Source organism: Myiozetetes cayanensis, unplaced genomic scaffold, assembly GCF_022539395.1.
Source record: "Myiozetetes cayanensis isolate MyiCay16 unplaced genomic scaffold, myiCay2020 scf2-11, whole genome shotgun sequence".
Lineage (NCBI taxonomy): Eukaryota > Metazoa > Chordata > Aves > Passeriformes > Tyrannidae > Myiozetetes > Myiozetetes cayanensis.
The window spans coordinates 83,358,990-83,386,786 of NW_026087411.1; the positions used below are offsets into that span (position 1 = coordinate 83,358,990).

At 37.5% G+C, this 27,797-nt stretch overlaps 1 protein-coding gene across 1 annotated transcript in view; it reads left to right on the forward strand.

The window, feature by feature from the left end:
- IMPG1 (interphotoreceptor matrix proteoglycan 1) overlaps positions 1 to 25,695 on the forward strand; it is a 53,018-nt gene extending 27,323 nt beyond the window's left edge. Inside the window, exons 11-17 of the mRNA XM_050314258.1 lie at positions 1,348 to 1,424; positions 2,246 to 2,771; positions 18,288 to 18,859; positions 19,639 to 19,858; positions 22,940 to 23,150; positions 25,062 to 25,238; positions 25,335 to 25,695. Of these exons, the coding sequence (XP_050170215.1) occupies positions 1,348 to 1,424; positions 2,246 to 2,771; positions 18,288 to 18,859; positions 19,639 to 19,858; positions 22,940 to 23,150; positions 25,062 to 25,238; positions 25,335 to 25,695 (2,144 nt within the window). The remainder of the gene's footprint in view (positions 1 to 1,347; positions 1,425 to 2,245; positions 2,772 to 18,287; positions 18,860 to 19,638; positions 19,859 to 22,939; positions 23,151 to 25,061; positions 25,239 to 25,334) is intronic.
- Positions 25,696 to 27,797: the final 2,102 nt, after the last annotated feature.

The window sequence follows — 27,797 nt, forward strand, 5'->3', positions numbered from 1 at the left end:
GCATAGCATCCAAAGGATGCAGAGATGTAAGTTAAGTTTTATAGCAAAGTGTGCCTCTGTAATTATACAGAGAATATATATGAGGATCTATTTTCTTCTTTTTTTTGTTTAGAAAATCTGGATATTTTGCCCACTAGGATAATTAAGAGCTGAAAAATAAAAGAAATACTATGAATATTCACTCTATAATTTTAACTTCCCAGTATGGATGGTCTCCTCTCGTTAGAAAGACAAAAAGTGAGGGCTTCCTCCAACCTAAAAATTAGGTTTTCTGAAAGCTCTGTCTTGATTGTAAGCAAGCCATCTAAGCTCTCCTTGAAGTCAGAGAGACGGACAACTTAAAGAGCATTTGTTCCCAAGATAAAAATCAGTAAAGGTGTATTTCAGTCTGAAGCACAGAGGGAGTATAGACAACAAGCTGGGTGTGCAGACCTCCAGCAGAGGGTTGAAAGTCTTCACCCTGTTCAGTAATCCAACTAATAAATGTCCCCTTCTAGTCCATCAATTATTTTTGCAAAGCTAGCATATCCTTCGTTTTGGAGGAAGTGGGTTAAAAGGTGAGAAATTATTTAAAATATTTTTTCATATGTATATTTACCAAAACAATATTAAACCACATACAAAATTTAGCTATAGTATTTAATTTGCAAACAGCAGCATTTTCTTGCCAAAAAAAATTATTCAGATGAACTAATACTTTCTGTAAGAATAAAATGTCATATTTAAATGTAGATTCAAAGTCCCAACAAAAAATACATCTAGAACACTTCAATAATACATATTTTAATCAACTTTTTCCCAGTAGTTATTTTTAATAATCAATTTTAGAAAAACAGCTCTTGTGCAATTACTTTTAAAGAGCTCCTCTGGGGAGGGTGAAGGGACCAACAGGGCACTAAAGCCAAAACACTGACATTAACGATGGTATGGGCTCTGGGTAAAACTGAAGTAAATTTAGGCTTAATGAACAATGCAATGTAATGAGTCATCATAATCCATGCAGATTTAACTGAAGGGTTTGTACTTCAGCTGATTTTAAGCATTCCTCCATGTTTCAGCTCTCTGCAGACCCATCCCATTTATGCTAAATAAAGCATAGAAAGAACACTGCATATAAAATTCTGACTTTCCTCATAATTGTCAAGGTGAATGGACATTGATGGCTGCCTCTTCTTAACATGGATTTTAAAAAGTAATTTTTTGATGGAGAACAATTTATTACTGCTTTTTACAGACCTTATGTGTTTTGATCAATTCTCAGCATGCTGATCTTGAAATATTGTTTTCTCTCCCTCCCTCTCTAATGTTTGTTTGTTTTTTGGGTTTTTTTGTGGGTTTTTTTTGCAGAATCTATTATACCACCTAGTGATTTTGATAATGATATCCAAGGCATGGTCACTATTCCTCTGGCAGGCCCTGATTTGGTAGGTTAATACTGGTTGTCATATTTATTTACTTTTCCATGGGAAATAAAATTAAACAGTGTTAAGATAGACATAAATATCAAAAGAAAAACATTTCTTATGCTAACATATCTGCTTTTTGTACTTGCTGTGAGGATGAATGTTTTGTAGTTATACTGCAACAAAGGAAGTTGCACTTTAGAGCATTTATAGGTTAATATTGCTGCCTGATTACCTCTTCCAGTTTTAATTACAAAGTAAACAATGTCTTACTGGTTCAGAAGTATGGAGCAATTGACAGGGATAATGAAGGCCATCTTTCTTTGGCCATTTTTAAAATTACAGGCAATGTGATTAGGATCACATGCACATGCCAAACATTTTATACATCCCATGACTTCATAGCAGCCTTCCATTGTCTGAAGGGGGCCTACAAGAAAGTTGAAGAGGGACTTTTCATCAGGAACTGTAACGATAGGACAAGGAGTAATGGGTTAAAACTGAAAGATGGGAAATTCAGGTTAGATATATGGAAGAAAATCTTTACTTTGAGGGTGGTGAGGCACTGGAAGAGGTTGCCCAGAGAAGTTGTGAATGCCCCAGTCCAGGCAGTGTTCAAGGCCGGGCTGGACACGGCACTGAACACAGTCTAGTGGAGGGTGCCCCTTCCCATGGCACAGGGGTTGGAACTAGAGGATCTTTAAGGTCCCTTCCAACCCAAACCAGTGTATGACTCTATGTTGACTTACCTGTTTGCAAGTTCATGTGGCTAAAGATTACTGGCCTTTATAGGAATAAAACTTAAACATAATAATGAAAACTGCTTTTTAAAAACTTTTCAGGAGGAATCTGTGAGTGTGGAACTCCCACTAGGTTACCCCAGCCCAGCAACAGTGGACCAAACAGGAGACACCATGGTTGATGAACTTACAACTGAAAGCCCTGATCTAAGTGAAGAGATCAGCATCTCTGAAGAATTCAGTAATTTTATTACATCTGAACCTGAGTTCCCTACCAAACCCTCCAGAGAACCATTCCCGGACAGATCTCCTCCACACAGAGTTACTGACCTCCAAAGTTTCACAGTGCCTTTCAGTGCTCTGGGGAGCACTAGCAGTCCTCCAAAATCAGAGGATTCCTATTTGCCTCCTCCAGCAGATGATTCTGCTAGCAGTGACTTAATCACCGATGGCTATGAGTCTCCAGTGGAGCAGGCTACCACAATGGCAACTTATACCATGGGTAGCTTTACCCCACCTAGTCTGCAAGCCAGAGATGAGGATAGTGAAGATGAGGAGAAGGCAGAACTGACTGATATAGCAGAACCACCTTTCAAGGAAGCTGACCAAGACGTTCCACCTGAACAAGGTAAGACACAAACGATTTTTTTAAGAGAGTGTAGGAGAGATGCAGTTGTTATGACACGTGAAGTCACATATTGGTGCAGCAATTGTGACATTGTGACAGGAAATTTTTCTGGACCGCCAAAGCTGAAAAATTTACATTTCTGATGCCCACTTCAGGAAAATCTAACCTAACCCAACAACAAATGTGTAAGGATAAGGCACACTTCCTACAGAGTATTATGGTAAAATTTCAAAAAGGCATGGGGAAAAAAAAAAGGATATCCGAGGCTAACATAAAAAAATTGGTATTTAAAACATGGAAAATAAATTACTTTGGGCTCTACAGTCAGTCATGGATGACAGCAGGAAGAGTATCATGAAACAAATTATTCAGATTTATTGTTCAGAAAAGTTTGTATATCTGCATGTCTGATGAATGTGAAAAACTTCTAAAAATTTCTGGGGTTTGTGTTTTTTATTCAGTTTTATCCACACAGTAGGGTTTTTAGAGGCATCCAGCTATATGAGGAAAAAAATACATAATAAATAAAGTCTATACATGTGGAGAAAAGTCTGTATAATGTAACCTTTAAATATCAAAATACATGATAGACATGTTTCCCAGAGTTGACCCTGCAGATGAAAAAAACTTCAGACAAAGCTATTAGGGTCAGTAAATTCAAATTTTACTTGCACTTCAAAGCCTGTGCTAGATGTCTAAGATGCAAGAGGTCACTATAGACACATGGGAGGAATTAGTTCTTGCATGAATATTTGTATGTTCTTTGTCTCAGATTTTTGACTGACCCTCTCAACAGAAAAGCAGAGGGCAGGTAAGCACTTAATAGGAGTCTGCAGAACTCTCTGATGGCCCTGCATAGTCTCTAAGCAATACTAAAAAAAATCTGCAGAGAAAAACAAACTAAAGACAAATCCAGGTCAAAATTCCCAAGTATGTATCACACAACACGCTTGTGTTTCTGGATCCCCAAGAACATCATGCTCAAAGCTGGCACATTTGGTCTCTGCTGCAGGAGAGTTTGCTGTTCCCTTAGAAGGCTCTATTCTGTCCCTGTTCAACGAGCTCTGTGCTTGCTCAGCCCTTGGCCTTTCATGTCCCTCCCCGCACTCCAGATGTCTCCTGAAGTGAGCGTAATGAACCCTCCTCCCACTTTGAAGATGTTCTTCCTGATCCAGCATGCCCAGATACAGCAAGAAGGGACCTGTGCCCCTGCTGCCCAGTCACGCTCTGTAAGGCAAACATCATTTTCATAGCTGATTGGAAACACCCCACTGCATGTCGATAACATCCTTTTGCAGAGGGCCCACATGGCAGAAATGTGAGAGTGGGGAATGCCCATTTACCATACCGTCTATAATATTGTTTGTCTGGATCCAGCAAATAACAAGATCAGCATTTTAAAGAATAAAGGATGTAAAAACTACCACTTGGGAACATACAATACTAAGCTCTGAACTTGGAAGAGCATAACATATTCTGTGGTCACGTTGTTTCATGGTAGTTTATGCACTGGGTAAGAACTTCTCGTTCTGTAATCTTGCCCTTTTTGCACGGAGTTATTGAAGTGAGAGGAAAGCAAATACTTAATGATTAGCAGAGTGAGCTAAAGATTAGGAAATCACTTCTTATAAGAATCAGTTGTCAAATGTTCCTGAAAATAAAGTTTATGATGAAAATCATTAAACGCAACTATTTTCAAATTCATGCTGAGAAGTCTTGCAGTGCTACTGATAAAAGCACAGCATACATTCAAATAGCATTCATTATAACCATGGAAAAGCATTACATTTGCAGGGGAGAGAAAGTCATGCATTTTTCATTCTATTCACTCATTGCGTTAGGGACTTGATGTCATAAAAAACACATAAAGCCACATATCTATTTCCCAGTTGGCTAAATAACTGAAAAACCTTGTCGCCTATCAGCTCCAAATGACTGAAGAGAAAAAGCAGAGGTTATATAACTCACCTGTGCTGATCCTTTAAACACTAAGAAATTGCTTGTTGCATATATAGGTTGGAACATGTCAATCTGCAAAAGAGAACCGTGAAAGAGAGATGTAAAAAAAAAATAAAAAAATCCTCCCACAATAAGGCATACTATCTTACACAACTTATGCCTAAAAGAAGCACTTGAGTATAAGAATTCCACCATTATTTCTGCAGCTGGGTAGCAGAGGGAAAATAATTGTCCTTGTCTAAAAAGAATGGATGCTGTGTTAGCAATGTCTCAAAACTGTAGTTATTTTTTTTTTTTTTAAAGCTTATAGTACACAAAACACGCTGCATATTTAACAGTCAGGAGACCTATTGAGGTTTAAAATGTGTACTCTTTAGAACTTTGTCTCTTTTTAAAGCTCTTCTCAATTCTAGCAGTCCTGTGTACAGCGTTTCCTGTATTTTTTTTGTTTCCCTATATACTGCATATTTCATAAGAAATGATACAATGTGATCTGGAAATTCAGGTTTTATTAAAGTCAGCAATATTGGTGTTATTAATTTTCATATGGCAAGCAGACTTTGCTAGGCGCAGAATTTTTCACACTTTTTTCCTGGCTGCATTTTGTAGCTGAATTTCTTAGTAATATTAAAAAACAAACAAACAAACAAAAACCCCAAAACAAAAACAAAAACCAAACAAAACCAAACAAAAACCCAACAAACAAACAAACAAAAACTTTTAACTATTACTTGTGTGAAATAGCAGGAACTTCTCTGACAGTGCTGTATGAGGTGGAACAGAGAGTTAGGGTCTAAACAGTTACCTGAAATTCTAGTGCATTAATTTCCAGCCATTTCCCCACTTTACTGTCCAGAAGATGGAGCAAATTTTTCTTCATCACATGTTGAAAACTTTAAATTCACCCTTCTTTGCCTTGAAAAGAAGAGCTGACCACCAAAAGTAACATAGTCTGAGATTGCTTTAGGCATCAGCTCTTTTTCATGGATGGACTTTGTTGCATTGGTTATCACACGTGTGCAGCTACAGCCTGGACATTACTACAGAATTCTGAATATTGAATGTCTACAACCTACACCAACCACTTTAACTGTGCCTACCTGAGGCAGCAAAACAAAGCAGTGAAAAAAATTCTCTCACACCTCCCAAAAGGATAATCAGACTCAGCCTCACACACACAAATATACACAAAGTTCTTTCTCCATACAACATCTAGAGAAGAGAGTAAAAACAGGTGAGGGATGAAGAGTCAAACTAAGGAGAGGTGTCTTTTTAAGCCATGTGGGATGGGATTTGTCAGGCTTGGGCTGCTAGGGGAGGAATGATCCAGGAGCATGTGTGAGGCTTCCTTTGGACTGTACTGTGCTCATTCTGGACAGTGATGTTGTCCATGGGCAGTAGAGAGCAGGTCAGTGAGGATTAGACAGCCGTGCTGGCCAAATGCTCACAGCAGTCACTCCACCCCTTGCAGTAGCCCAGAAGTACAAGGAAGATGGCAAGCTGTCTTTTGAGTAAGGCCACTCCTCAGAGATTTCACAATAGAATTAAAAGAAAACCATGATACAAATTCCCAGACTTCTTATTGAAAAGTTCTGAAACACCTGCATCAGATGTTGTGGTTTAAACATTTAACTTTTCAAAGGGTTTTTCTTTGCTCTAGCACCTCTAAAATCTCAGCTATTTCTATTTTTCATTTATTATCAGGACAAAAAAAAGCTTCTTTTCCTACTGTCAGAACTGATACCTGTTCACTGTTATCTAGCATTGCTCTTTCTTCTTCACATTTTTCCCCTCTGGAGTTAAAGCTCATTAATATATCTTCTCTATGGTTAATTTCTTCCTTTCTTTGTAGTCTTCCTGTAACTCTGTCTAAACCAGTATGACAATTCAGAAAGGAAGCCTTGTGTAATGTATTAGGCCAACTGTTATTTCAAAACCCAAGCAAATTTCAGCAGAAAAAAAATGTAAACAAATATATAAACAGATAAAAGAGTTCATAATGTCTGCAGCAACAATAATGATATATTTTGGCTTTCCAAATAGTAAGAAGAAATTTAATTTGTATTTGTTTTAATTGTAGCTACTAATGAATTGTACAATCCAGGTAAATGGCTATCCTAAAATCATCATGACCATCATGGAGGAGACATTATTTCTGGAGAAGTTATTCCAGAAATGTAGGACAAAATAAAGATAGCAGTAAAATAGTTCAGCTATTCAGTTGTACTGCATCTCAGTCTCCTCTACTTCGGTCATCCTCAAGCTCTCGAGAAAGACTCTGAGAGATGAAGACTCTGAAGGGCATATCACAGGGTTTTTTTCTGTGAGGAAAAACACATTTATGAGGAGTAGATGGTGGTCACATTTCTGTATGTGTAACTAATAAAAAACCTCATTAATTGCCTTAGTTGCTCTCATGTTCACACAAACTTGTTGTGAGTGGTCCTCTTTAATATTTTCCTCCTACCCAACAGTTAATTCAGTGGTGCACTCTTCACTTACTGCTATTTTCAAGTAATCTTTAGGAAAGTTCAGTTTTCTTCATGTTTGGGGATTCTTTCTGCCTCTGGTTCATCCTCAGCTGCTTAAGCACTGTCTTTGCTTAGCATAACTTTCTATTTGGCATAACCAGCGTTGTCTCAGAAAAGAAAACCCCATCGCTTCTTGCAAGAACCTCTCCAGATGTTCCCAGGATTGGAATTCGCCCATTCTTTGTGTCAGGAACGCTCATCATTTCTTTCACATCAGTGGTTATAGAGGGTAAGAACTCTTCATTTCCTTGCATGTTTTTCTGGTTTTCATATGTTTTTCTTGACCATAAACTGACAGGATTTTGTTGACGTTATCCCCCATCAGCTTCTCTCTGTGCCCTTTGCTTTGTCGCTTGCTGCTTCACAAGTGCAAAGAACGGTTTTTGTGAAGGTGCCAGTTGTCTGATGTTCGGAGAAGTGAACAGGTAGGTCTAGCTGTGTCATTTTCTCAAGCCCTGTATACGATATTGATTAGTCTGAAAGTTGTCTATGAACTGAAGATGTGGCTGAATATGCAGGAGTTTCAGCAGGCCCATATTAGTATATGTCACATTTAAGGAAAAGTTCATAGTATGTTCACTGTTTTGAGAAGTTAGAATTGCATATTCAGAGAATTACAACTATCTTGAAGAATCCTAAACATATTAGACTATTATACTAGCGTCTGGTCAGAATTTAATGATAGGTTGCTGCCTAGCTGCGTCTGCACCAGGAACAGCAGGAGCAATCTGAATAGAACAAAATCTACATCACGTCTTCAAAACACTTAAAAATGCTAAAATGAAATGACTAATCCAAATGAAAAGGTATGAGAGAAAGAAAGCACTATCTGTTTTCCCAATTTAACACATGACTTGTTTAAATTATTAAGCTACCTAACTGCTTCAGTTCACTTTTACTTTAAGGTTAAGCTTTGCTTCCTTCAAGTATTATTTCTTGTTCATGATCCCCCAAATACACAATATAAATGCACCTTAACTAAAACAGGTGATAATTTTGTTTATATGCAATTCGTAATTCCAGTGACTCATTGAACTGTGCAAAGTACAGAAAACAACTTCTATTTTTGCAAAGAAAACTTGCTTATTCAGCTGCCAATCTTCTGAGCCAAAATGTATAATGAAAAAATGTAACACTTCTTTCTGCACCCACATAGACAGCAGGAAGATATATCTCAGTGCTCTGCCACTTGTTTACTCATGCCATTAAGTCTCTTCCCCAGACAGAGGTGCATTGTTTCCATAAGTTCACCCCTGGACCAGATGCTCATATTCTACACACACACTTGGGGTGTCTTTCTCACATAGTCTTCAGTGTATATTGCTAGTCAATTCCATGGCACTTGCAGCTAATTCTCAGCTGCCTGTGCCCTTTTAGACTTTCACAGCTAACCATCTTTCAGTACCTCTGTTTCCTAAATGTATCATTTCTCCTGTAATTAGCATACCTCCTGATGATCATCCCATTCCAGTTCAATGCTATTTCACTCCAAACTAATCATCTCCCTCCCTCCAAATTCACCATAATACTCCACTTGTCAAAACTTAATCTTTTCATTGGTTGCAAGAAGCCCTCCCCTGTGAGTGAGATGCAACATATATAATACAGGCTTTCATGCACTTCAGTCTGGGATCCCATCTTGTGTTAAAACCAAACCTTTCTGTCTATGTGCAGAGACAAGATCTAAAGCTGAAAAATTAGGGAGTTCTCTTGCCTACAGCCTAGGAAGACAGAAGCAGCCACAAAGACTATAGAGGCTCAGAGGAGAGGAAGGAAGGAGTACTTGGCATATGCTAACACTGAAAACTTGACAAGCTAACAACCCATCAATAATTTTTCTTCATCTTTTTTACTGTGTGAGAAGGAGCTCTCTCTCCAGGCAGGACATAGAGGTGTTGCCGCATGTGGTGTAATTCCACTTTGTTCCAGAAAATTAGTTTTCTTTAGAAATAAAGGGCTAAAAACTTATTTGAGGCAGTTTAGAGTCTTCAGACACAATTGCAATAATTACAATCTCCTGATAAAAAGACAATATAAAAAGGCAGAAATAAATTCAGAATTTGAAGAGCCAGTATCACAAATAACTTTAATATATCAATGTCCTGAATAAAATTATTTTAAAGCCTTTGACCTATGCAGTGATAAAATTACAAAAATATTTTGCAACAAATAGTACAGACTTTTGGGCTGGGACTGTAAGATTAAACTTTGCCAGGTCACAGATGAATTAAACTAATGAAGTTTACATGTCATGAAGTCCAGTTGGAACTAGTATTAGGTGAAGTGGCACTGCTGAGACTAACATGCCCTAAATAATGCATTTCCCTCACTCATTAAAATCCTTGGTCTTGCTAGAAATGCTGGCTTTGAGAAATAATGTGTTATGATTAAATGATATTAAAACTTTGATTTTCTAAAATTATTACAGTCTTCTCTTTGGAGGATTCAGTATCCTTCCAGCAAAGTCCATTTGACCTCAACTCAGAACTTATAATAGTCCATTCCTTGTTAGACAAATCTCCTGACACCTGCACTGGACTATTATAGACAAGTTTTAATCACCTCCATCATCTGCTCCATGTCTGGATGCAATTTTGCATCTTGTGCCTTAGAGAGGGCTTAGCTTTCCAACTTTGATTTTCTCAGCCATCCTGAGAAGCCTCACACATCATGGATGCTAATATCATTTTAAGCTGCTTGTTAGTCAGTTTGAAAGATCCCATAGTATTTAAAACTAACAAACAAAAATACACAAAAGTCTTAAAGGGAGGTATATTTGCAATAATGTTTACACTGAATTTAATGAGTTTGTGTTTATGAAAATCTAGTATCTAAACTCCTGCCAGGAGTGTCATACACTTGCATATTGCAACTAAAAAAAGAAAAAAAAAAAAAAGAAAAAGAAAAAAAGAAAAAAAAGGTTAGTTCTGACTTCTGGTTAAAGATAACATGCATTTTTTCCAAAAAGTTCTCAACATTCCTTTCTCAATGCAACTTTACAGAGAGTTCTGTAGAGGAAAGGACTAAACACAACCTCAAGCAATGATATCCAGGTGTAAATCAGAAGAAGGCAGAAGTTTTCCTTTCGTTCTGTATGACATCTTCATACCAAGGAAGTAATTTCAAAGCAAACATACAGCTAATGGCTGTATGGATCCATTTTACTGCACTGTGTAGTTATTGCTGGTTTTAGCATTAAAACTGCCTCCTCCCTGACAGCAGGTCCCTGGTTGGTATGAGCTGCTTACATTCAGAATCCAAGTATGCTGGGTGGATTTAAGCCAAATCAATGCTATGGCATCTGGCCCAAAGTCATTATCCATATCACTAAAATTGAAGTGTATTCTTACAATGCAACATAGAGTAAAAAAGGCAGGATCTTCCCAGTTAAATGTCTCCTTCTGTCTCTCTTTCAGAGAGTCATTTGCTCCATTTCAAAACTCTGAGAAAAATCAGACCATCTACATCCCAGGCAAAATTTAGAAGAAAATACTCCTCATTCTGTGACTTTCATTCCATTAATTGTTTTCACAAACAGTGACTATATAGTATGGGGGGAAAAGTGTATTCAGTGTTTTCATTTTTCTTGGCGAGTCCTAAAGTGCTCCTCTGATGATGACATTTTAAGAGAGTCACCAGTTTTAACTTTCTAATTTCATGTTTTTCTTTTCTGTTTTAGGTCCTTGGTCAACACATTACCTGAATTTATTTCATGTGATTTCTATTTTGTTTTTACCATTTTGCAAACTAATAAACTTCAATTCCACAAAACTGTCTGATGGTCTCATCATCTACAAAAATTTCCTCTGTCTTTTTCCTATTACACTATTGAGAAAAATAGAGAAAATGGGCAGGAATATGGAGAGTAATTTCAGTTCTGAAGGATAAGTATTATAACCTGTCAGACTTTGTTTCCAAACATTCTAAAGTAAAATAAATCAAAAATAGTATTCCAGGTTTTCCATTTGAGGTGCTTCAAAATCATTACAGTGGCATACAGGAGTGTTTGCAACATTCAGATGGATGCTTCTTTATGTTTTCAGGTGTTTGTAAAGACCTCAACTGTTTTCACATAGATTTCATTATTTTAAACTCTTGAAAGAAATTTTTCAAATTTAATTGAGAATATTCAACAATGGGAACAAGAGCTGTTAATCCTTCTGAAGCTGTGGTTTTAAGTGAGATGTTTTTTATTCAGCTTTGGTTCTATTCCTTTGTGGAAGTGTATTTCTATTTGCAAATTAACTGCTGCTCCTTTTTTTTTTTTTTCTCTATTTAATTCATTGATGCAAATACCAATTAACTCCCGACTTTCAAAATTAGCGTGGTGCCTTGCTTGTTTAAGATATAATTAAATATGACTTTACTGTGGTAGAAAATAGTGAAGAACTTCAATACAAAATAGCTTACAATAAATAATATTATAAATAACAGCATTTTTAACGTTTCCATTTTAAATGTACTTATTAATCTCCTTACTTTACAAGAGCATTTTGATCTCAGTCAAATAATTTTTTAGCAAGGATTTTACTCAGAAAACTGACTTTTAGAGTGCTTGAGCACTCGTATGTCATTTTATCTGGCAGATGAGGTAAAGGTTCTGTAAATGGTAAAAGTGACTTGTCATGTTATGGAAATAACCTACCACTGACCTACTGTCCATACAAAGTATCTGATTATACCTGACCTGATTATACTTCTCCTGTCTGTATAGTATTATAAAACACTGGACTGCTGTCTCAACATCCACCTTTACATCTTTATTGCAAGTATGAATAGTGTTAACTGTCTGGAGCAATTAATATGGAAATGCTGACTTTTCTTCTGCTGTAGACAGAAGGGTGCTGAAGTAAATGGGTGTTTCTGCATCTTTTTGGAGTCTTAACTTTGAGAGGTAGAACAGTCACCATAATGAGGTGCAGCATCTATTGAAGTCAGTAGAGAGATTGCAGTGGGATGATGGTTCAGACCTGTGTTTAACAGATTGACTGCCCTCCAGTTTCTTTTCCACAGACACAACCTGTGCATAGTTTCAGTGCAAAATGAACTCAAACACTGCTACTCAGAGCTTTGGGGATGCTTCAAAAACACCAGCTATTCCTGTATTGTTTAATGTACTTTTATGTTTCTGAAATGCTTAATCCTCTCAAGCTGCTGAACGTGAGAATGCCAAAAGCAGTTGTTAAGGTTTAACAATCACATCTCTCAGCATATGAATTTGACACAGGTCTATAAATCAAGCTTGCCCAATTAGCTCAGTTGATTAGAGCACAGTGCTAAAAATGCCAAGGATGTGGGTTTGATCCCAGTAGGGGCCATTTACTTATGAGTTGAACTTGATGATCCTTGAGGGTCCCTTCCAACTCAGAATATTCTGTGAATTAATTGTATATCTATTGTATTTACACTTGTACCTAAACGATTAGCTTGAAGTTGAAAAATTTAAAAAATTATATTATATGTATTTATTGCATGACTTCAAATCTTTAAAGAAATAGGCTTATTCAGAAAAGTGTAACTGAAGTAAAGTCCTTAATCAAACAGCAAATGGCAAGCCAAATTACTATCTTTCATCCATACAATGGTCTGTGCATCAGAAAATGGTAATCAAAGAAAGAATGAAGTTGTAATACCACAAGAAATCGATATTCCAGAGGGCTCTTACAGGTACAGTGAGCAAACACAAAATTGCTAAAGGCAGACGTGGTTCAGGGAGCTTCCATTTCCCAAGGAGAGAATGATCAATCAAAATATTAACCCTCAAGACATTCTGTAACAGGAATTCTTTCTCTGTACTGAAAACTTTGTGTGAGTTGAGTAAGACCAGTTAACTTGCATCAGTGAAAAGTTTATGAACAGTCAGACTGTTGTGAACTGCATCATTCTGCTGCTCTAGGAGAGAATTCACTGCAATGAGGGATAAGTTGCAGAGCAGTGAAAGTAGTCGGGGCTTGGTTTTGTTCTTAATGGTTTGCTCTAAACCTTTATGCATCTTTGAGGAAAAAGTGAAGAGTGCTTTTTATTTCTTCAGTCATTGCAGAAGTAAGCAATACTCTTGACCCCCCCCAAAAAAGAAATCAGGGTAAAGATCTCATGTTATAACTCTGTTTGTGAGCAAACATCCCAAATTAAACACAGAGTCCATTGCCCCCGACAAATTACTCAGCAAAGCAGGAACGTCAGCAAAACAGGGTTGTCCAGTTGGTACCAAATAGAATGTTGGCCTTGATGTCAGTGTGTGTGAAGGACAGCTAAAGTAACACTCTTGAAAGATTAAATCATAATGAACATAGACAAGATTAGTAAGCTGTAGTTGGTCAATGCCCTAAATTCTGTAATGTTTTAGCTTTTCGGGTTTTGATTTTGCAAATTTTATGTTACCCTTAAAGTCTTCAGAGTGTCAGGTAGGACTGAGTGGCTCTGAGAAAAATGAGAAGATTTCCATTACTAAGTAGTATTTTATTAGGATAGAAAATACTCCTCTTGGGACATCATGCGACAATGGCATTTATTTGCATCTTTGGTGCCAAGAACATTGATAATGAAGCAGAGGTGAGAGGTATGAACATTTTCAGAGTAAACTGAAGGCTTCTCCTGTAAGTTATACAGAGTACTACATAGTGTTGGAGCTAGAGATGTAGCTCTCAGGCTGTTCTGTGAAAAGTTAGACTACTCAAAAAGTTTCAGCGTGGATGCTAAGGAAAAAGGGTTAAGAGAGACAAGATTTTTTTGGGACTGAAGATGGAGAAGAGATGGGGTTCACTCCCAGCAAACTGAGGTTCACTGGAGTCAGTGGAGAAGAAGTTCTGTTGGTTTCACTGGACATTGAACCTAGCTTCTGCAGAATTCATATAGACAGTAAGAATGACAGCCATAGATCATTCTGGCTCTTCTGGCTTGCCTTTACAATTAAAAAGAAACATAATCAGTAATTATTTACTGCAAGACACTTGTTGTGACACATTAGTTAATGATCCTCTTCTCCTGATTCTCCTGATCCTCATCTTACTTGTGCCCTAGTTAAAAATTAAAGGCCTTAAACATAAATTCATCACTTTGTACACAACAGTCCTGTATCCAGGGATTTGGTGGCATTTCAGGCATCAACAAAATATGTAAATTTGAATGCAGCTACTTGCTGTTTATCCATCTGGTACTGATATCAGCGGAGCTGCACATAAGGTGATTCTTACTCCAGATTATGGACCAGTCTCTTAAATGCAAACTTTTTCCTTTGTTAGTTATTTTCAGCAGCCAGCAAGTATACAAATAAATACATACATTGTAATACTGTAATTTTCATATACAGAGGATGTGCACAATACCCGTCATTGGACTTGGAAAATTTGTCTACTGCCAATAGGAAATGTCAGTGCTTATTAAGCTCATGGATGAAAAGAAATGCCAGGACCTCTTAATGTACAGGCTTCTGGGCCTGCTTATTAATGCAAACCCTCTAGAAAAATGTCTTATGACAATTTGACCTTTCCCAAACAATAACTCCTTATTCATGGTCAATTAGAAGTGTTTTCCTCATTAAAAAAAAAGACCAACTAATTAGATACCTAAAATAAAGTTGTTGAAATTGCAGTTGATTTTTTTCTGATAAGTCAAAACTATGTATTTTACTCCCTCAGCAGGGAATAAATGTCTGTATGCTGCACTCCTTTTACAAAGATTTAATATAACATGGGCCCAAGAAATGGTCTCTTAATTTTACACATCTTTGTTAACAGCAGTTTTAATTTAAGTATAAAACTCTCAGTACAATACTGTCCTGCCTTGTCCATGTAATAAAAAAAATATCTAGAGAGTTTATGTTTAGAGAACAGCTTTGTGGGAGGATAAGTGGTGACTGAGAGTTAGAGTTGTGGGTTTTATTGCCTGACATCAGTTTTTAATTCCATGACATTGTTTAACCTTCAATATGGTTACTCTCGGGGTATATTTGAATTCAGCAACTTATTTTGTTTCCCCTGTGGGTTCCCTACATCTGAATGATAGTGTTGTAGACCAAATTTTATGTTGAAATTAAATATGCTGAGATTGTCTAAAACTTCAGAGTTTGTACTTCTAGAGATGTCATTAAATAATTGTCTTCTGCTGTAAAAATCTCATCTACAGGGCAAACTGGTGAAATTTTACAAATACTTGCTTTATGATGAGCAATGTAAGTGTATTTTATGTTCCATTGCAGAATTATTTATATATATATATGCATTAAAAAATCATAGAAGACTTTGGATTGGAGTGGACCTTTAAAGGCACTCTAGTCCAACCCCTTTGCAATAAGCAGGGATGTCTTCAACTAGATCATTTTCCTCACAGCCCCATCCAACCTGACCTTCAGTGTTTCTAGGAATGCAGCATCCACCACTTCTCTGGGCAATGTGTTCTACCTTCATCATAAAAAAAGTCTTCCTTATATATAGTCTGAAAACCAATATATATGTATTGATGTTATATTTAAAAGCAACATTTAAAATGCAAAGGGGTTTTGTGGGGTTGTTTGGTTTTGTTGTTTTGTTTTTTTTTTTTTTTAGGTGACCAGCAGGTCAAAGGAGATTATTCTCCTCTGAATTCTACTCTTGTGACACTCCCCTGGAGTTTTGCATTCAGCTCTGGGCACCCCCAATATAAGAAGGATGTGGCCTTGCTGGAACGGGTCCAGAGGAGGGCCATGAGGATGCTCAGAGGGCAGGAGCATCTCTCTTATGAAGACAGGCTGAGAGAGTTGGGGTTGTTCAGTCTAGAGAAGAGAAGGCTCCAGGGAGACCACACAGCAGCCTTCCCGTACATAAAGGGGGCCTACAAGAAAGTTGGAGAGGGATCTTTTACAAAGGCATGTATTGATAAGACAAGGGAAAATGTCTTAAACTGAAGAAGTTTAGATTTAGATTAAGTATTAGGAAGAAATCCTTTACAGTGAGAGTGGTGAGGCACTAGAACATGTTGCCCAGAGAAGTTATGGATGCTCCATCTCTGGGACTGATCAAGACCAGGCTAGATGAGCAAGCTGGTGCAGTGGAAGCTGTCCCCTCAAAACTAGGTCATTTTTAAGATCCCTTCCAACTCAAACCAATCTATGACTCTATGAAATGTCTAGGTCTTCTTTGTTTCTCCCACAGGTTTTAACTTCTTAGGATTGAATTTTATCAAAATCTTGTGTGGATAGATGAAAAGCTTAGTAAAACCAGTTGCAAGTCATTTTGCTGTTGATTTCAACATATCACTTGCATAGGCAAGTCCCAGCAGTAACATGACACCAGTTAGACAAAGCACATCCAACAGAACAAGTCAGCTATCCCTGGGTTTGGGACTGGTGCTGTGCTACAGTAAGTGCTCAGTAGCCTTTTAGGTGAGTCCATTCACTTTCACATTGCAAGGGGCTGACATGACCTCTGTGGTCAGTCACCATCTGTCTCTCTCAGCTGGAGACACAGTGACTGATAAGAATTGGCAGCTTATGAAAACAGGTGATACATGCACAGAGATCATCTTGGTATACCCTCAAGGCCTTTTAAGTTAATTTGCTTGCAATAAGAGGATGCCAGAAGACCTAGTTTGTATATAGACCATATATATGTATATACACACACAGCTGTATGCCAAATGTGCAACATATGTATATGGTTATTTTACTTCAAACCTGCTGCAATTTTAAAGCAATTTCAGTACTTCTTTCTCCTGCAGTTATCTTTCCAAAATACAATCTGCCTAACAAATGCCATCACAATCACATCCTCAAGTGTATGCCTTCATGCTCAGAGAAGGTTGGTCTGTGGAGGTGCAGGCTCATCCCATCAGTAGATCATCCTGCATTAATGCCCCACGCACTAATGCTAAGAAAGCTGTTCTGAGGTCTCTTAACTGATAAGTGACTCCTTATCGGCGTAACAAGTAATAGCAAGAGCTTTGTAAACAGAGAACATCACTAGGCTTTGCTTTTCTAATCTGTCTGTATCCTTGATCACACAAGAAGCATGAGGATATCACAAGAGAAAAGCATCTCAAGTCCTTAATGAAATATTAGGGAATTAATTTCAAAGCATGGAAACAGAAAGGGGTACAAAGAACATCCATGGGCAACTCCTTTGTCCTGGCCAGGACAGTTGCCACCTCCTTCAGTCAAAGATATTCCCAATGCAAAAGTTTGCTCTCCTTTCATATTTTTATTGGCCACTGGGAGGAAAGTGGTGTGTAGGGAATGGAAAAGTTCGTCAACTGGAGAAAAACTTCTTTCCTAACAGCTGATAAGTGACTTTGCCTGCAAGGGGCTGATAAAACTTCCATGCAGAGAGTGGCATGTCCCTGGAAAAGGACAAAGTAGATATCAGTTGCTTGGAGGCCATCTTTTCCTGTGAAGGCCTTGTGGCCAGGCAAACCAAATTCAGAGTTGTATTTATGACACTTCAGATTTGGATTTCAGCTACAGCTATCACATATCCTAGATCCGTGCCAAGCCCCGATGGGGACCTCATAAAATTTCTGCTTCAGGTGCAGCAGATGATTTCTTAAGTTTTTAATTGTTTTCAGTGGTGCTGTTGGGTAAAGCAACGCAGCTTGCATCTGAGGGGGCTGTACTATTTTTCGTAACCACAATTTATGATTACTGGTAAGTAATAGCTTTAACTTCTCACAGAGGGGAACAGAATGACTCCAGCATACAAGTGATCCCAGCAGACATTGCAAAGCTCCGATCTACTCTTTCAGACAATATAAACTGACAGTGTGGTTATGTGCCTTGAGAACAAGAATGTTCTTTAGAGGTTCAGGAAATACTTACCAAGGGAAACTATTAAACACAGAACCCCCGGAAATCTCATCACTCAAACACGTGTATGAGGTCTTTTATTCCAGTAACTCCTTCCTTGGTGATGGAACATTTTCATGTTTAAATAGTACTAAAGCTTGTTTTTAAAAAATGTTTCTGTGGAAATACTATATACATTTTTTTTCCCATGCTCAATGTTTTTTATGCTTGCTTTTCAACATGGCTGTTTGTTTCTACCCTGTTTTTCTGCAGCAGTTAAGATAATGGAAGAACCAGAATCATCAGGCGATGATATTTTTGTTACAGCCAGCGCTGATGAAACGTTGCCTTTCTTTATCGGTCCAAGTGATCTCTCTACCACGCAGCCTGAAGGTGTTATTACAGATGTGCTTTCATCAGACCAAACAGCACCACTGCCTGCAGCAACCAGCCCATCCTACAGCCCCTCTGAGATCATCGAACAGTCCCTCGAGTTACCAGGTTCCTCAGCACCTACCCCTGTGAGCGCTCCTCCCGATGGCACCGGGCTGGGAGTGCAGGATATCGCTGCCGAGTTGGATCAGATGGGCGGGCTGAGCACAGCAGCTCTGGATGAAGGGGAGCACGGCAGCGGTTACATCCCAGTGCTGACAACTGAGCCTGCAGAAACCACCCCAGCTCCCACGCTGAAGTATGTAACTACCAGCTCCATGACAACTGCAGGCAAAGGCAAAGAGCTAGTGGTTTTCTTCAGCCTGAGGGTAACCAACATGCACTTTTCTGATGACCTCTTCAATAGGAGTTCGACAGAATACAAAGCACTAGAACAACAGTTCATGCAATTGGTGGGTGAAAATCAACTTGAACAACATTTGTGGCAGTTGGGTACGGTTGAAAGGAATACATCAAATTGCACAGTATTTTAACAATATCAGACCCTACTACAGTGGGTCTGATAAAAGCTGCATTTTTAAAGGATCCATAAACCTCACACAGTATGGAGACAGAATTTATTGGAACCAGTGATGAAAGTTTTTACTTGTTCAAGAGACTTCAGACATATGCCTAACCTGTAATTTATTTGGCTTTTTCTTACATTCGTGTCAACAGTATAGCAGTGCTGATTACATCTAAGGCTTGTGTCTGCTTGCTGGATTTTAAAAATAGGCCTTTAAAAATATATCATAGCTTAGGAGGGAGATTATGATTAGATATGGATTTTCTCTATGGTACAACAGGGCAGCAGGTCAGCTCAGTAACATGCCTATTATGCTATGTCCCAACCTGCCTGGGTTCAATGTTTGAAAATAATTAAAGTTGGCTTTTGAGTGAGGTAATTTTTTTCTGTTCCAGATGAATCAACTCCCCTGCTGCTATGCATTTCATTACAGGGGAAACTGCTGCCAATCTATCTCAATCTATTATTGAGAAAGATGCAGAAGTCCAGAAGAAGATAGTGCTAAGTGGAGAAGTTAATTTGTTCGTGGAGTTTAACAATCGTATTAAATTCAGGGAAATAAGTGTGTGATCTGTGTACTTGATAATGAAAAGTGACTATAAGAGTAATTCACAGCAGGTAGACACTGACAGGAAGTTAAAATAAAGGCAAATTTCTGTTTTGCAGCTACTTCCATACCTTCAATCCAACCTTACAGGTTTTAAGCACTTGGAAATACTCAACTTCAGGAATGGAAGTGTGATTGTGAACAGCAAAATGAAGTTTGCCAGGACAGTGCCATACAATATCACAGAAGCAGTACACTGTGTTTTGGAAGACTTCTGTGATGCTGCAGCCCAACACCTCAATTTGGAGATTGACAGCTATTCCTTGGATATTGAGCCAGGTAAGACTGTGTTGCTAATGTATGTGCTAAGCCAGAACCAAGCAGATAATCTTTTTCAGATTGTTACAGCTCCAGAAGTATGACTGTTTCAGAAATAACCATATTATGAACAGCCTCCCAGTAATTTGGAATAATAAGAAAAACCAAGATGTTGCAAATTATCTGCAGACATATTTTCATATTATAATGAAAAGCTGGGTGGAGCTGTTGGTCTGTGCATGTTCACTGACTGGTTTTCAGAGCCAAATATAGTGACTCTCTAGAATAAAGGGCTGGGTGAAGACAGGTATAAGAAATGTTCGTGTGCATTTTACAGGCATGACATGCAAATCTTGCACCTGAGTATATAAACATGATTTCTAATTATTATTGCAAAACTGTAAGCAAACCATAGCTCAGAGCATCATTAAATCTTTTTCAAAAGGGATACAGAGTTAACGACAGGGGGAGAAAAATTCTATAAATAATTGGGTTCTACAGATACTCACTAATCAGAGCATGACTATATGTAGCACTCCATAGATTTGTAATTCCAGAATCCCTCTTAACTTAATAGCTTTCAAATAAGTCTACAGTAGAAAGTCAGTAAGCACACATCTGGACACTATTGTTTTATCAGAAGGTTAATGTTTTCAAAAACTATATTGCTTTATAAAAATTGAACCTGAATCTATCTTCAGATTCAGGTAACTATTTCAGGGCTGAATTTAATTTCACTGTCATGGAGAAAAATGATATCAATATCTGAGTATGCAGATGCCTTTAGACATTTTGGTTCAGCTGTCTCTTTATGCACAGATCTCTGACAATTCCAAAACGAAAGTCCATTTACAATTCATGCAGGCAGTTTCTAACCAGTTTTCATTTTATGTATCTCCTTGTGGCCACTAAAAGCACAGACAGTTTGTGGTCAAGAAAGTTAACAAAATCACAGTATTCCAACCTTCAGATACTGTCATAATAAACTGATGTTTTGATGAAAAAATTATTAATTAATGGTAAAAAGTTAACTTTGGGCTACTACACGTTCCCTGCTTTAGTAGTAAATTTTCATTAAATAAAAATTAAAATGAGAACGTTCCTAAAATGCAAACACATAAAAATTTAAAAATCTTTAATTTTCATCCATATTGGTTGCTTTACTGATGTGGTATTTCAAACAGTATTACAATGAGTTTGCTGAGAGAGCTGTTCTTTCTAGGCTTCTGAGCAGTGGTAAAATGTCAAAACAGAAGAATTTGTGTTTAAAAAGCCACTATATTTCCATACAGGTATTTCAAAGCCCTGTGTTTTTATTTCAGAAAACAAACAAATTAACACACACACACAACCTGTTTAGTAAACTGAGGTAATGCAAGCAAATTCCTATTTATTTTGAAAGTAAGAGCCATCTAGTGGTAACAATGTTCCATCGAATTGAAAGTCTGATGGGGACTGACAGTCCAAAATATAGATCAAGATTCAGCAGCTGCAAAAGGATGACTACATTGGTCAGAAATATTACCATGAAGAAGGACTTTTAAAAACACCTGCACGTATTATTTCTGTAATCTAAACAAAGTGAAAACAGAAAGTATAACAAAGCATGACAGGTTTGTATTAAGGAAAATGAAACGTTACGACAAAAAAAAATAACCCTCTAACCCAGCAAAGTGCTCATGCCAAGCTCTGCTTGTTCTTAAGAGTTTACATGTACACACACTCGCAGTCCAGGTGCAAAGTACATATCAAATCGACACAAGCATTGTATATAGCAAGGGGAAATTGCACATGCTAGTCTAAAATTGCACTAGTCTAAAATTCAAAACAGGAACTAGCCATAGAATTAAAGAGGGGTTAAAAGTGAACATCTCTGATGGATTCATTTTTACCACTGAAGCATATTCCAGTGTGTGACTGAGATTTCCAGTACTACTAAAAAAATTCAATGCTCATTTTCCATTAAAATTATTGTTACTGAGCATCTAGTTCAGAGCATGAAGTGGCTGCAGAATTCTCAGCCCAGTTGGTACCTACAAGTAGTGGCTGCAGTATCCAAATCTTCTTTTTAAAATACATAACTATTAAGGTTCACATAGCCCAGCTCATACCTGTATATCTGCTCTCACTTCCTTCTCTGAATTGTCCTTTCCCGGTTTTCTACACCTTTTTTTTCCCTTTCTGGATTCACATACCATACTAAAACTGGCAAGTAAGTTTGCTGGCAAGTAAGAATTTGTATCCTCTGGTCTGCTTCTCATCTTTTGCCTTCTAAGGGTTTTATCCCATAGTATGCAGTAAACAGGCTCCAGGAGACAAGACTGGCAGATGAAGCCCCCTCTTCATCACCCCACCAGCATAAGTTGGGCTGAGCACTGGGTTAAAATTACTCCTTCTGGGTCTTTTTTTTTTTTTTTTTTTTTTGCACTTCTAGTAAGAAGCAGAGACTAGAAAGGAAAAGTAGACTTGTGTGACAGCTGGAGTTAGGACTTTAAGCTGTCTCTGATTTAGGCTTTCCCATGAACATCAGCAGGCTCCTTTTCACTTAATCTCAAAGAGGTATCCCTTACTAATATTTAAAAAACAAAACAAATAAAAAAAGAACAAGGCCTGCAAGCACATATTTTCTTTAGACCATGACAATATTTCTGGGTTGCAGATCTTAGCACTGTGTAATATTCAATAACCTAATTCCCTCCCTCTATCTTGTCCTAAATTATGTGTGGAGGATCATTACAGCTGAAACTACTTCTCACACATAAGCAAGGTTATAGCACAGCATCCATGAGTATAAAACTAGCACTTACAGTAAAAACAGGATAAAAATATACACGTGAAAATCCTTGTCAGTGACATGAAAATGACAGTTTAACAGTGATGGGGTAAATAAATGCAGAAGTCAATACAAACTTGCATGCTTGCTGTGTCATCTACAGGAAGAAGGATGTGTGTCCTTTTACGCTAGACTCCACCCTCCTATTAAGGTGCCCAAGTGTCAAGGCCAGTAAATGTGAATTGTTTTCCCTACAAAAAAAGCCACAAAGCCTGCTAAGTCACTTTGCGGTAATGCTTCAGTTAATGATTTACCCATCCTTTTTACAGCTGATCAGGCAGACCCATGCAAATTCATGGCATGTGACAAGTTTTCCGAATGCATAATGAATGAGTGGACAAAGGAGGCTGACTGCCTTTGTAAACCCGGTTACACCAGCCAAGACGGACTGCCCTGCCGGAGCCTGTGCGAGCTGGAACCGCATCTTTGTGTCAATGGCGGGAAATGTGAGTTAGTCCCAGGAAGAGGAGCTGTCTGCAGGTAAATAGATGGTGATCAACACAAATTCTCTTAACACCCTCCTGATAATGTCTATCACATGATCAAGTAGGGCTGAGGATATACTTTTTAACAGCATAAACTAGGCTAATAAGCCAAAATCTCAAAACATTCAGATGACTAAAGTTACACTGCAGTATCTTTCTAAATAGTCTCACCACAGCAAAATCCATTTCAGCCTGTTAGGACACAGAGAACACCATGACCTAGTTACTTTTTAGAAAAATTTTTTTAGAAATTTATTAGAAATTCAGCATCATTGGCAGAGATGACTCAAACAAAGCCATGCATTCTTTTCAGATTTCCAAATACATATGGGAAAAATGGAGTAGCACATTCATGGTTCGGCTACTGATTACACAGCAGTATTTTAAGAAATTACATTTTCCTAAGATGTATTAAAAAGGAAATCTATATTCATATAAACACACCTATGAGGACTACTCTGATTCCAGACCACCCAATAAAGTACATTAAGGCTGAGGCTACTATCAGGGTTTTCTGGGAAAGACAAAGATTAGCAGCTCCTCCTAACTGCAAATATATTCTGTAAGAATTTTCACACAAAATTATCTTAAGTCAATACAAGTACTTGGACTTCAAAGTCAATACAGAGTACTTCTCTTTTTAAAGGATCAAGTTTCTTCTCATTTTAAGACGAGACAATCCAGAGCGTTACGTGAAACTGTATATTCGACAGGCACACAGTAGCTGCCCAGCCACGTGTATCAGCAAAAAACAAGTTAAAATTCTTGCATTTGTTTATTCTCTCTTAATATTGACTTGACTAGGTTAATGATAGGTCTTTTAGCTTAGTTAGGATTAATGTCAAAAAATAAGACCACTAAGCAAATTATTCATATGATAATTTCACTGTAACAACAATAGTGCCATAATCCATTTTTTCAGTGGCCATCACAGAATAATAGAAGATTATATTGAATTCACCACAGTTACTGCCAAATTCCTGACTTGCAGAGTCACAGTAGGGTAACTGAAGTATTTTGTACTAGAAATCATCTTGTTAGCATCAAAGGTCCTCTTCAAACTTTACTGAGGTAGCAAGGGGTCCAGCCTATTCCTCCAAGACTGATACACTAAGAAAAATAAAACTTTTTCCTTTTAGAAAAGCCCTGACTTGATGTACAGTAATAACCAAACCATCATGTACAGTAATAACCAAACCATCATGCGGAATTATAAAAGGATTAAGAATAATGAGCAAAAATTTTAGTGAATTATAGCAAGTTACAAACTTACCCCTGGTCACATCCTGACAGCTTGTGCAAACTTGTACAGTGAGAGAGAAAATTACGGCCTACTATTTGCCCTTGTTTTGCAGGTGAATTCACTCAGCACCATGTTAGTTTTTCCACTAACTAGAAACCCTGTGTTCTCACATAAATATGGCAATCTTCTCCCTTGCTTTAAAGGGAGCTATTTATAGAATCACAGATTCATTAAGGTTGGAAAAAACCTCCAAGACCATAAAGTCCAACCTTTGACTGAACACCACTGTGTCAACTAAACCATAGCAGTGAGCGCCACGTCAAGTTGTTTCTTGAACACTTCTGGGGATGGTGACTTACCTTAAAACACACCTCAACTTCTCAGGTTCTAAACCTCAAATGTTATTTCTATTTCACCTATGGGGTTAGAAACTTGTCAGAGATGTTTAAAATGCATAATTTCCCTAAAATTTGTGGATTGACAAAGAATATATCAGTGCCTTTTTAACACTCACTCTCATGACTGTAAGAATATTATCTTTTCCTTATTATCAATCACATTATTTTCATGCAGACACATAGCAACTAGTTGTAGTGGAAATAACGTGCTCATAATTAATGGCAGATTTTGTTTTCATTTTTTGTCTTCCTCTCCTTATTGTAGATGCCCCGTACGTAGACAACAACTTTACCAAGGACAGCGCTGTGCCAAATTTGCTCCAGAACCCACACAACCCTTCACTTTTAAACCTCTCGTTCTTGGCTTAGTAAGCCTTGCTTTTCTTTTCATCGTTTTAATTATTAAGTTAAGAAGAAAATGCAAAAGAAACTCTAATTTGCAGTAAGCTGCTCACAATCTTTTTCTTCAAATTTCAAAATATTCCTTTTGTTTCTTTTGCAATCTAAAATCTTACCTAAACAATGTTCTGCATTGTAGAAGGCCTGCTCTCAGCAGCTGCAATTCAGAAAATGCTGTAAGGATTAATCCTGCTTTTGAACACGATGAACCCATATCTAGCTTTTGTCACACGGCTTGCAGTGTAAGTGCTTGTCTCGGTTCCTCAGAGATCACTGATCACGAAGCACTACACGAGCTTGAAAACACAATTCAGCCTGGAGGTAAAATGCACGAAAATCCTTCTCTTACCCCTCAGCAAACAGCCCCACCTGAAATAACAGGTCCATCTTCACGTATTAACTCCACAACTAAATCAAACTTGAATCTATTCTCTTGCTTGGCAACTTCAGAACTGAAAATACTAACATATTCATTGCTTTCCACATTTACTGCTGTGTAGGTTTCGTAACGGGACTATAGAACTGCTTTTCTTACAGCTCTCTTGCATGGCTCTGGTGGTCCATCCTATCTAAGTATTTTTTGTGATTTAGTGAAATAATTAGTGGTTTGACATTTTGACTTTTTTCTTACTCTTGTAGGTCACCAGACCAATTTACAAAGCCAAGACTGACAAGATAGTCCTTGAAATTCTTTGTTTCCAGCATCAGCCAGACAAAAACAAGGTTTGTGGAACTTTAAAACTTTGTTGTTTCCCATTTGTCGGTATCACCAGGAAGCCTCTTCGTAGTCATTCTGTAAAATGAAAAACTCAGGCTTTTTGGATGCTTGATATGACAACAACAATTTCTTCGTATGTTTTTATGCAACAAAGTTATATTCTGTATAACCATGTGCTAATGTGGCAGTCACTGGAACACAAGAAGGAAGCCGGAATTTCTAAAATGACAAAGTAACACAAAATGTAAACCAAATGGGAGGTTTAAAAAGCAATATAAAATTTTTAAAAATTAAAGATTATATAAAAATAACTTGAGCCAGGTTAAGCTACATACAGTTTGAACAAGTAGGCATTCTAATTTGAGTAGCATACTGCTCACATCTAAATGTTATTTCAAGTTTAAACCTCTTGTATCATTGGGGGGAGGAAATTGACAAAAGCTGAGTCAAAAATTTCTCTAAAATTGCCAGATTGCTTCTTACTTCTGATGTATCTGAGTATGCCCTCTTGAGAGATAGAAAAAAAAAAAAAAACCTTTACTTTGCTGTTTTCCTTTTTCTGAATGCCAGTCCAGTTAGGAACCAAAAGGTTTTGCTATAGGTGTTAGTACCCATTGTTATTGTGGGGAGTATCAGTACAAGACTGCCCTGGCATTAGCTGAACACTATGGGAGACACTGACTGCATGAATCTTTGGCTCATTACATATTTATTAGTATGTAAATAAAGGAGTAAGCTATGACACTATATAGGAAGATTGTTTTCACTGATCTTCATCATACCCAGGTCACAGACTGAAGTGAAAATAGTGGACTGGAATGCAGAGATAAAAAACGGACAAAACAGCAGGCAGCAGCACTTTGGAAAAGCTCAAGAATGAACTGGTTTCACTGCTTATAAAAAATACAAGCACAGAAGTTTGCAATTAGTGTTTTATACCCATCTTAAACGAAATGTGCCTGTGGGTAATTGAGACAAATAAACTTTCATACTAGCTAAACTGCTTAAAATTACTGCATAGAAAAGCACTAAATATTTTACTGAAGTAATAAAATGGCACATCTGTGAAAGAAAACTGGACCTGTGTCATCAAGACTATTTGAATTGTAAAAAGTATACAGACAAAGCTCTTCTCTAGATCTAGTCAAATAAATTAATTTAATGGGAAGTCAGGCAACCAGAAAATTGAAATAGATTCAAGAAATTAGGAGGCTACTTTTCACTGTTATTTACATTCACAAGGAGTGTTTACATCATCTTACGTTCAACACACTTGTAATGATTTGAAAAAAGTCAGTGGAGGGAAAAAAATTTATGAAGAATAGCTTTTATGAGCTGAAACTCATAGGACCACTTTGATATCACAATCTAAAAAACTCCTTTGGGATTAGAATTTTTAAAACAGAATATGCCACTTTTGAATATGATTTTTCAGGACAGGGATCTCTAGAACTTGTAAGCCAAGTTGAGAATTCCAGTAATTAAATTCTGTTTTGCTATACATAATGAAAGCAGTGACAGTTTTTTACGACATATTATTTACAATAAATACAGCTCTGTATTTATGAAGGCATGTTTGAAAATAGGCATAAAGTTCCAGCAGAAGCTAAAATAACCTTCAACTCCTTCCTAAACATGAAAAATGTCTACAGTTTATTTACAGAATCACTACATTGAAAATTATTGCAAAGCTAAGTTATAAGAGGGGCTTTGGTTGGGTGGGGTTTTGCCCAATTAGTAAATAGTCTAAAAACCAACAATCTTTAACACTTCCAGGGATGGGGCATCCACAAGTTCTCTGGACAGTCTTTTCCAATGCCTTGCCACCCTCACAGGAAATAATGTCTTTATATATAATCTAAACCTACTTGTCTTTCAGTTTGA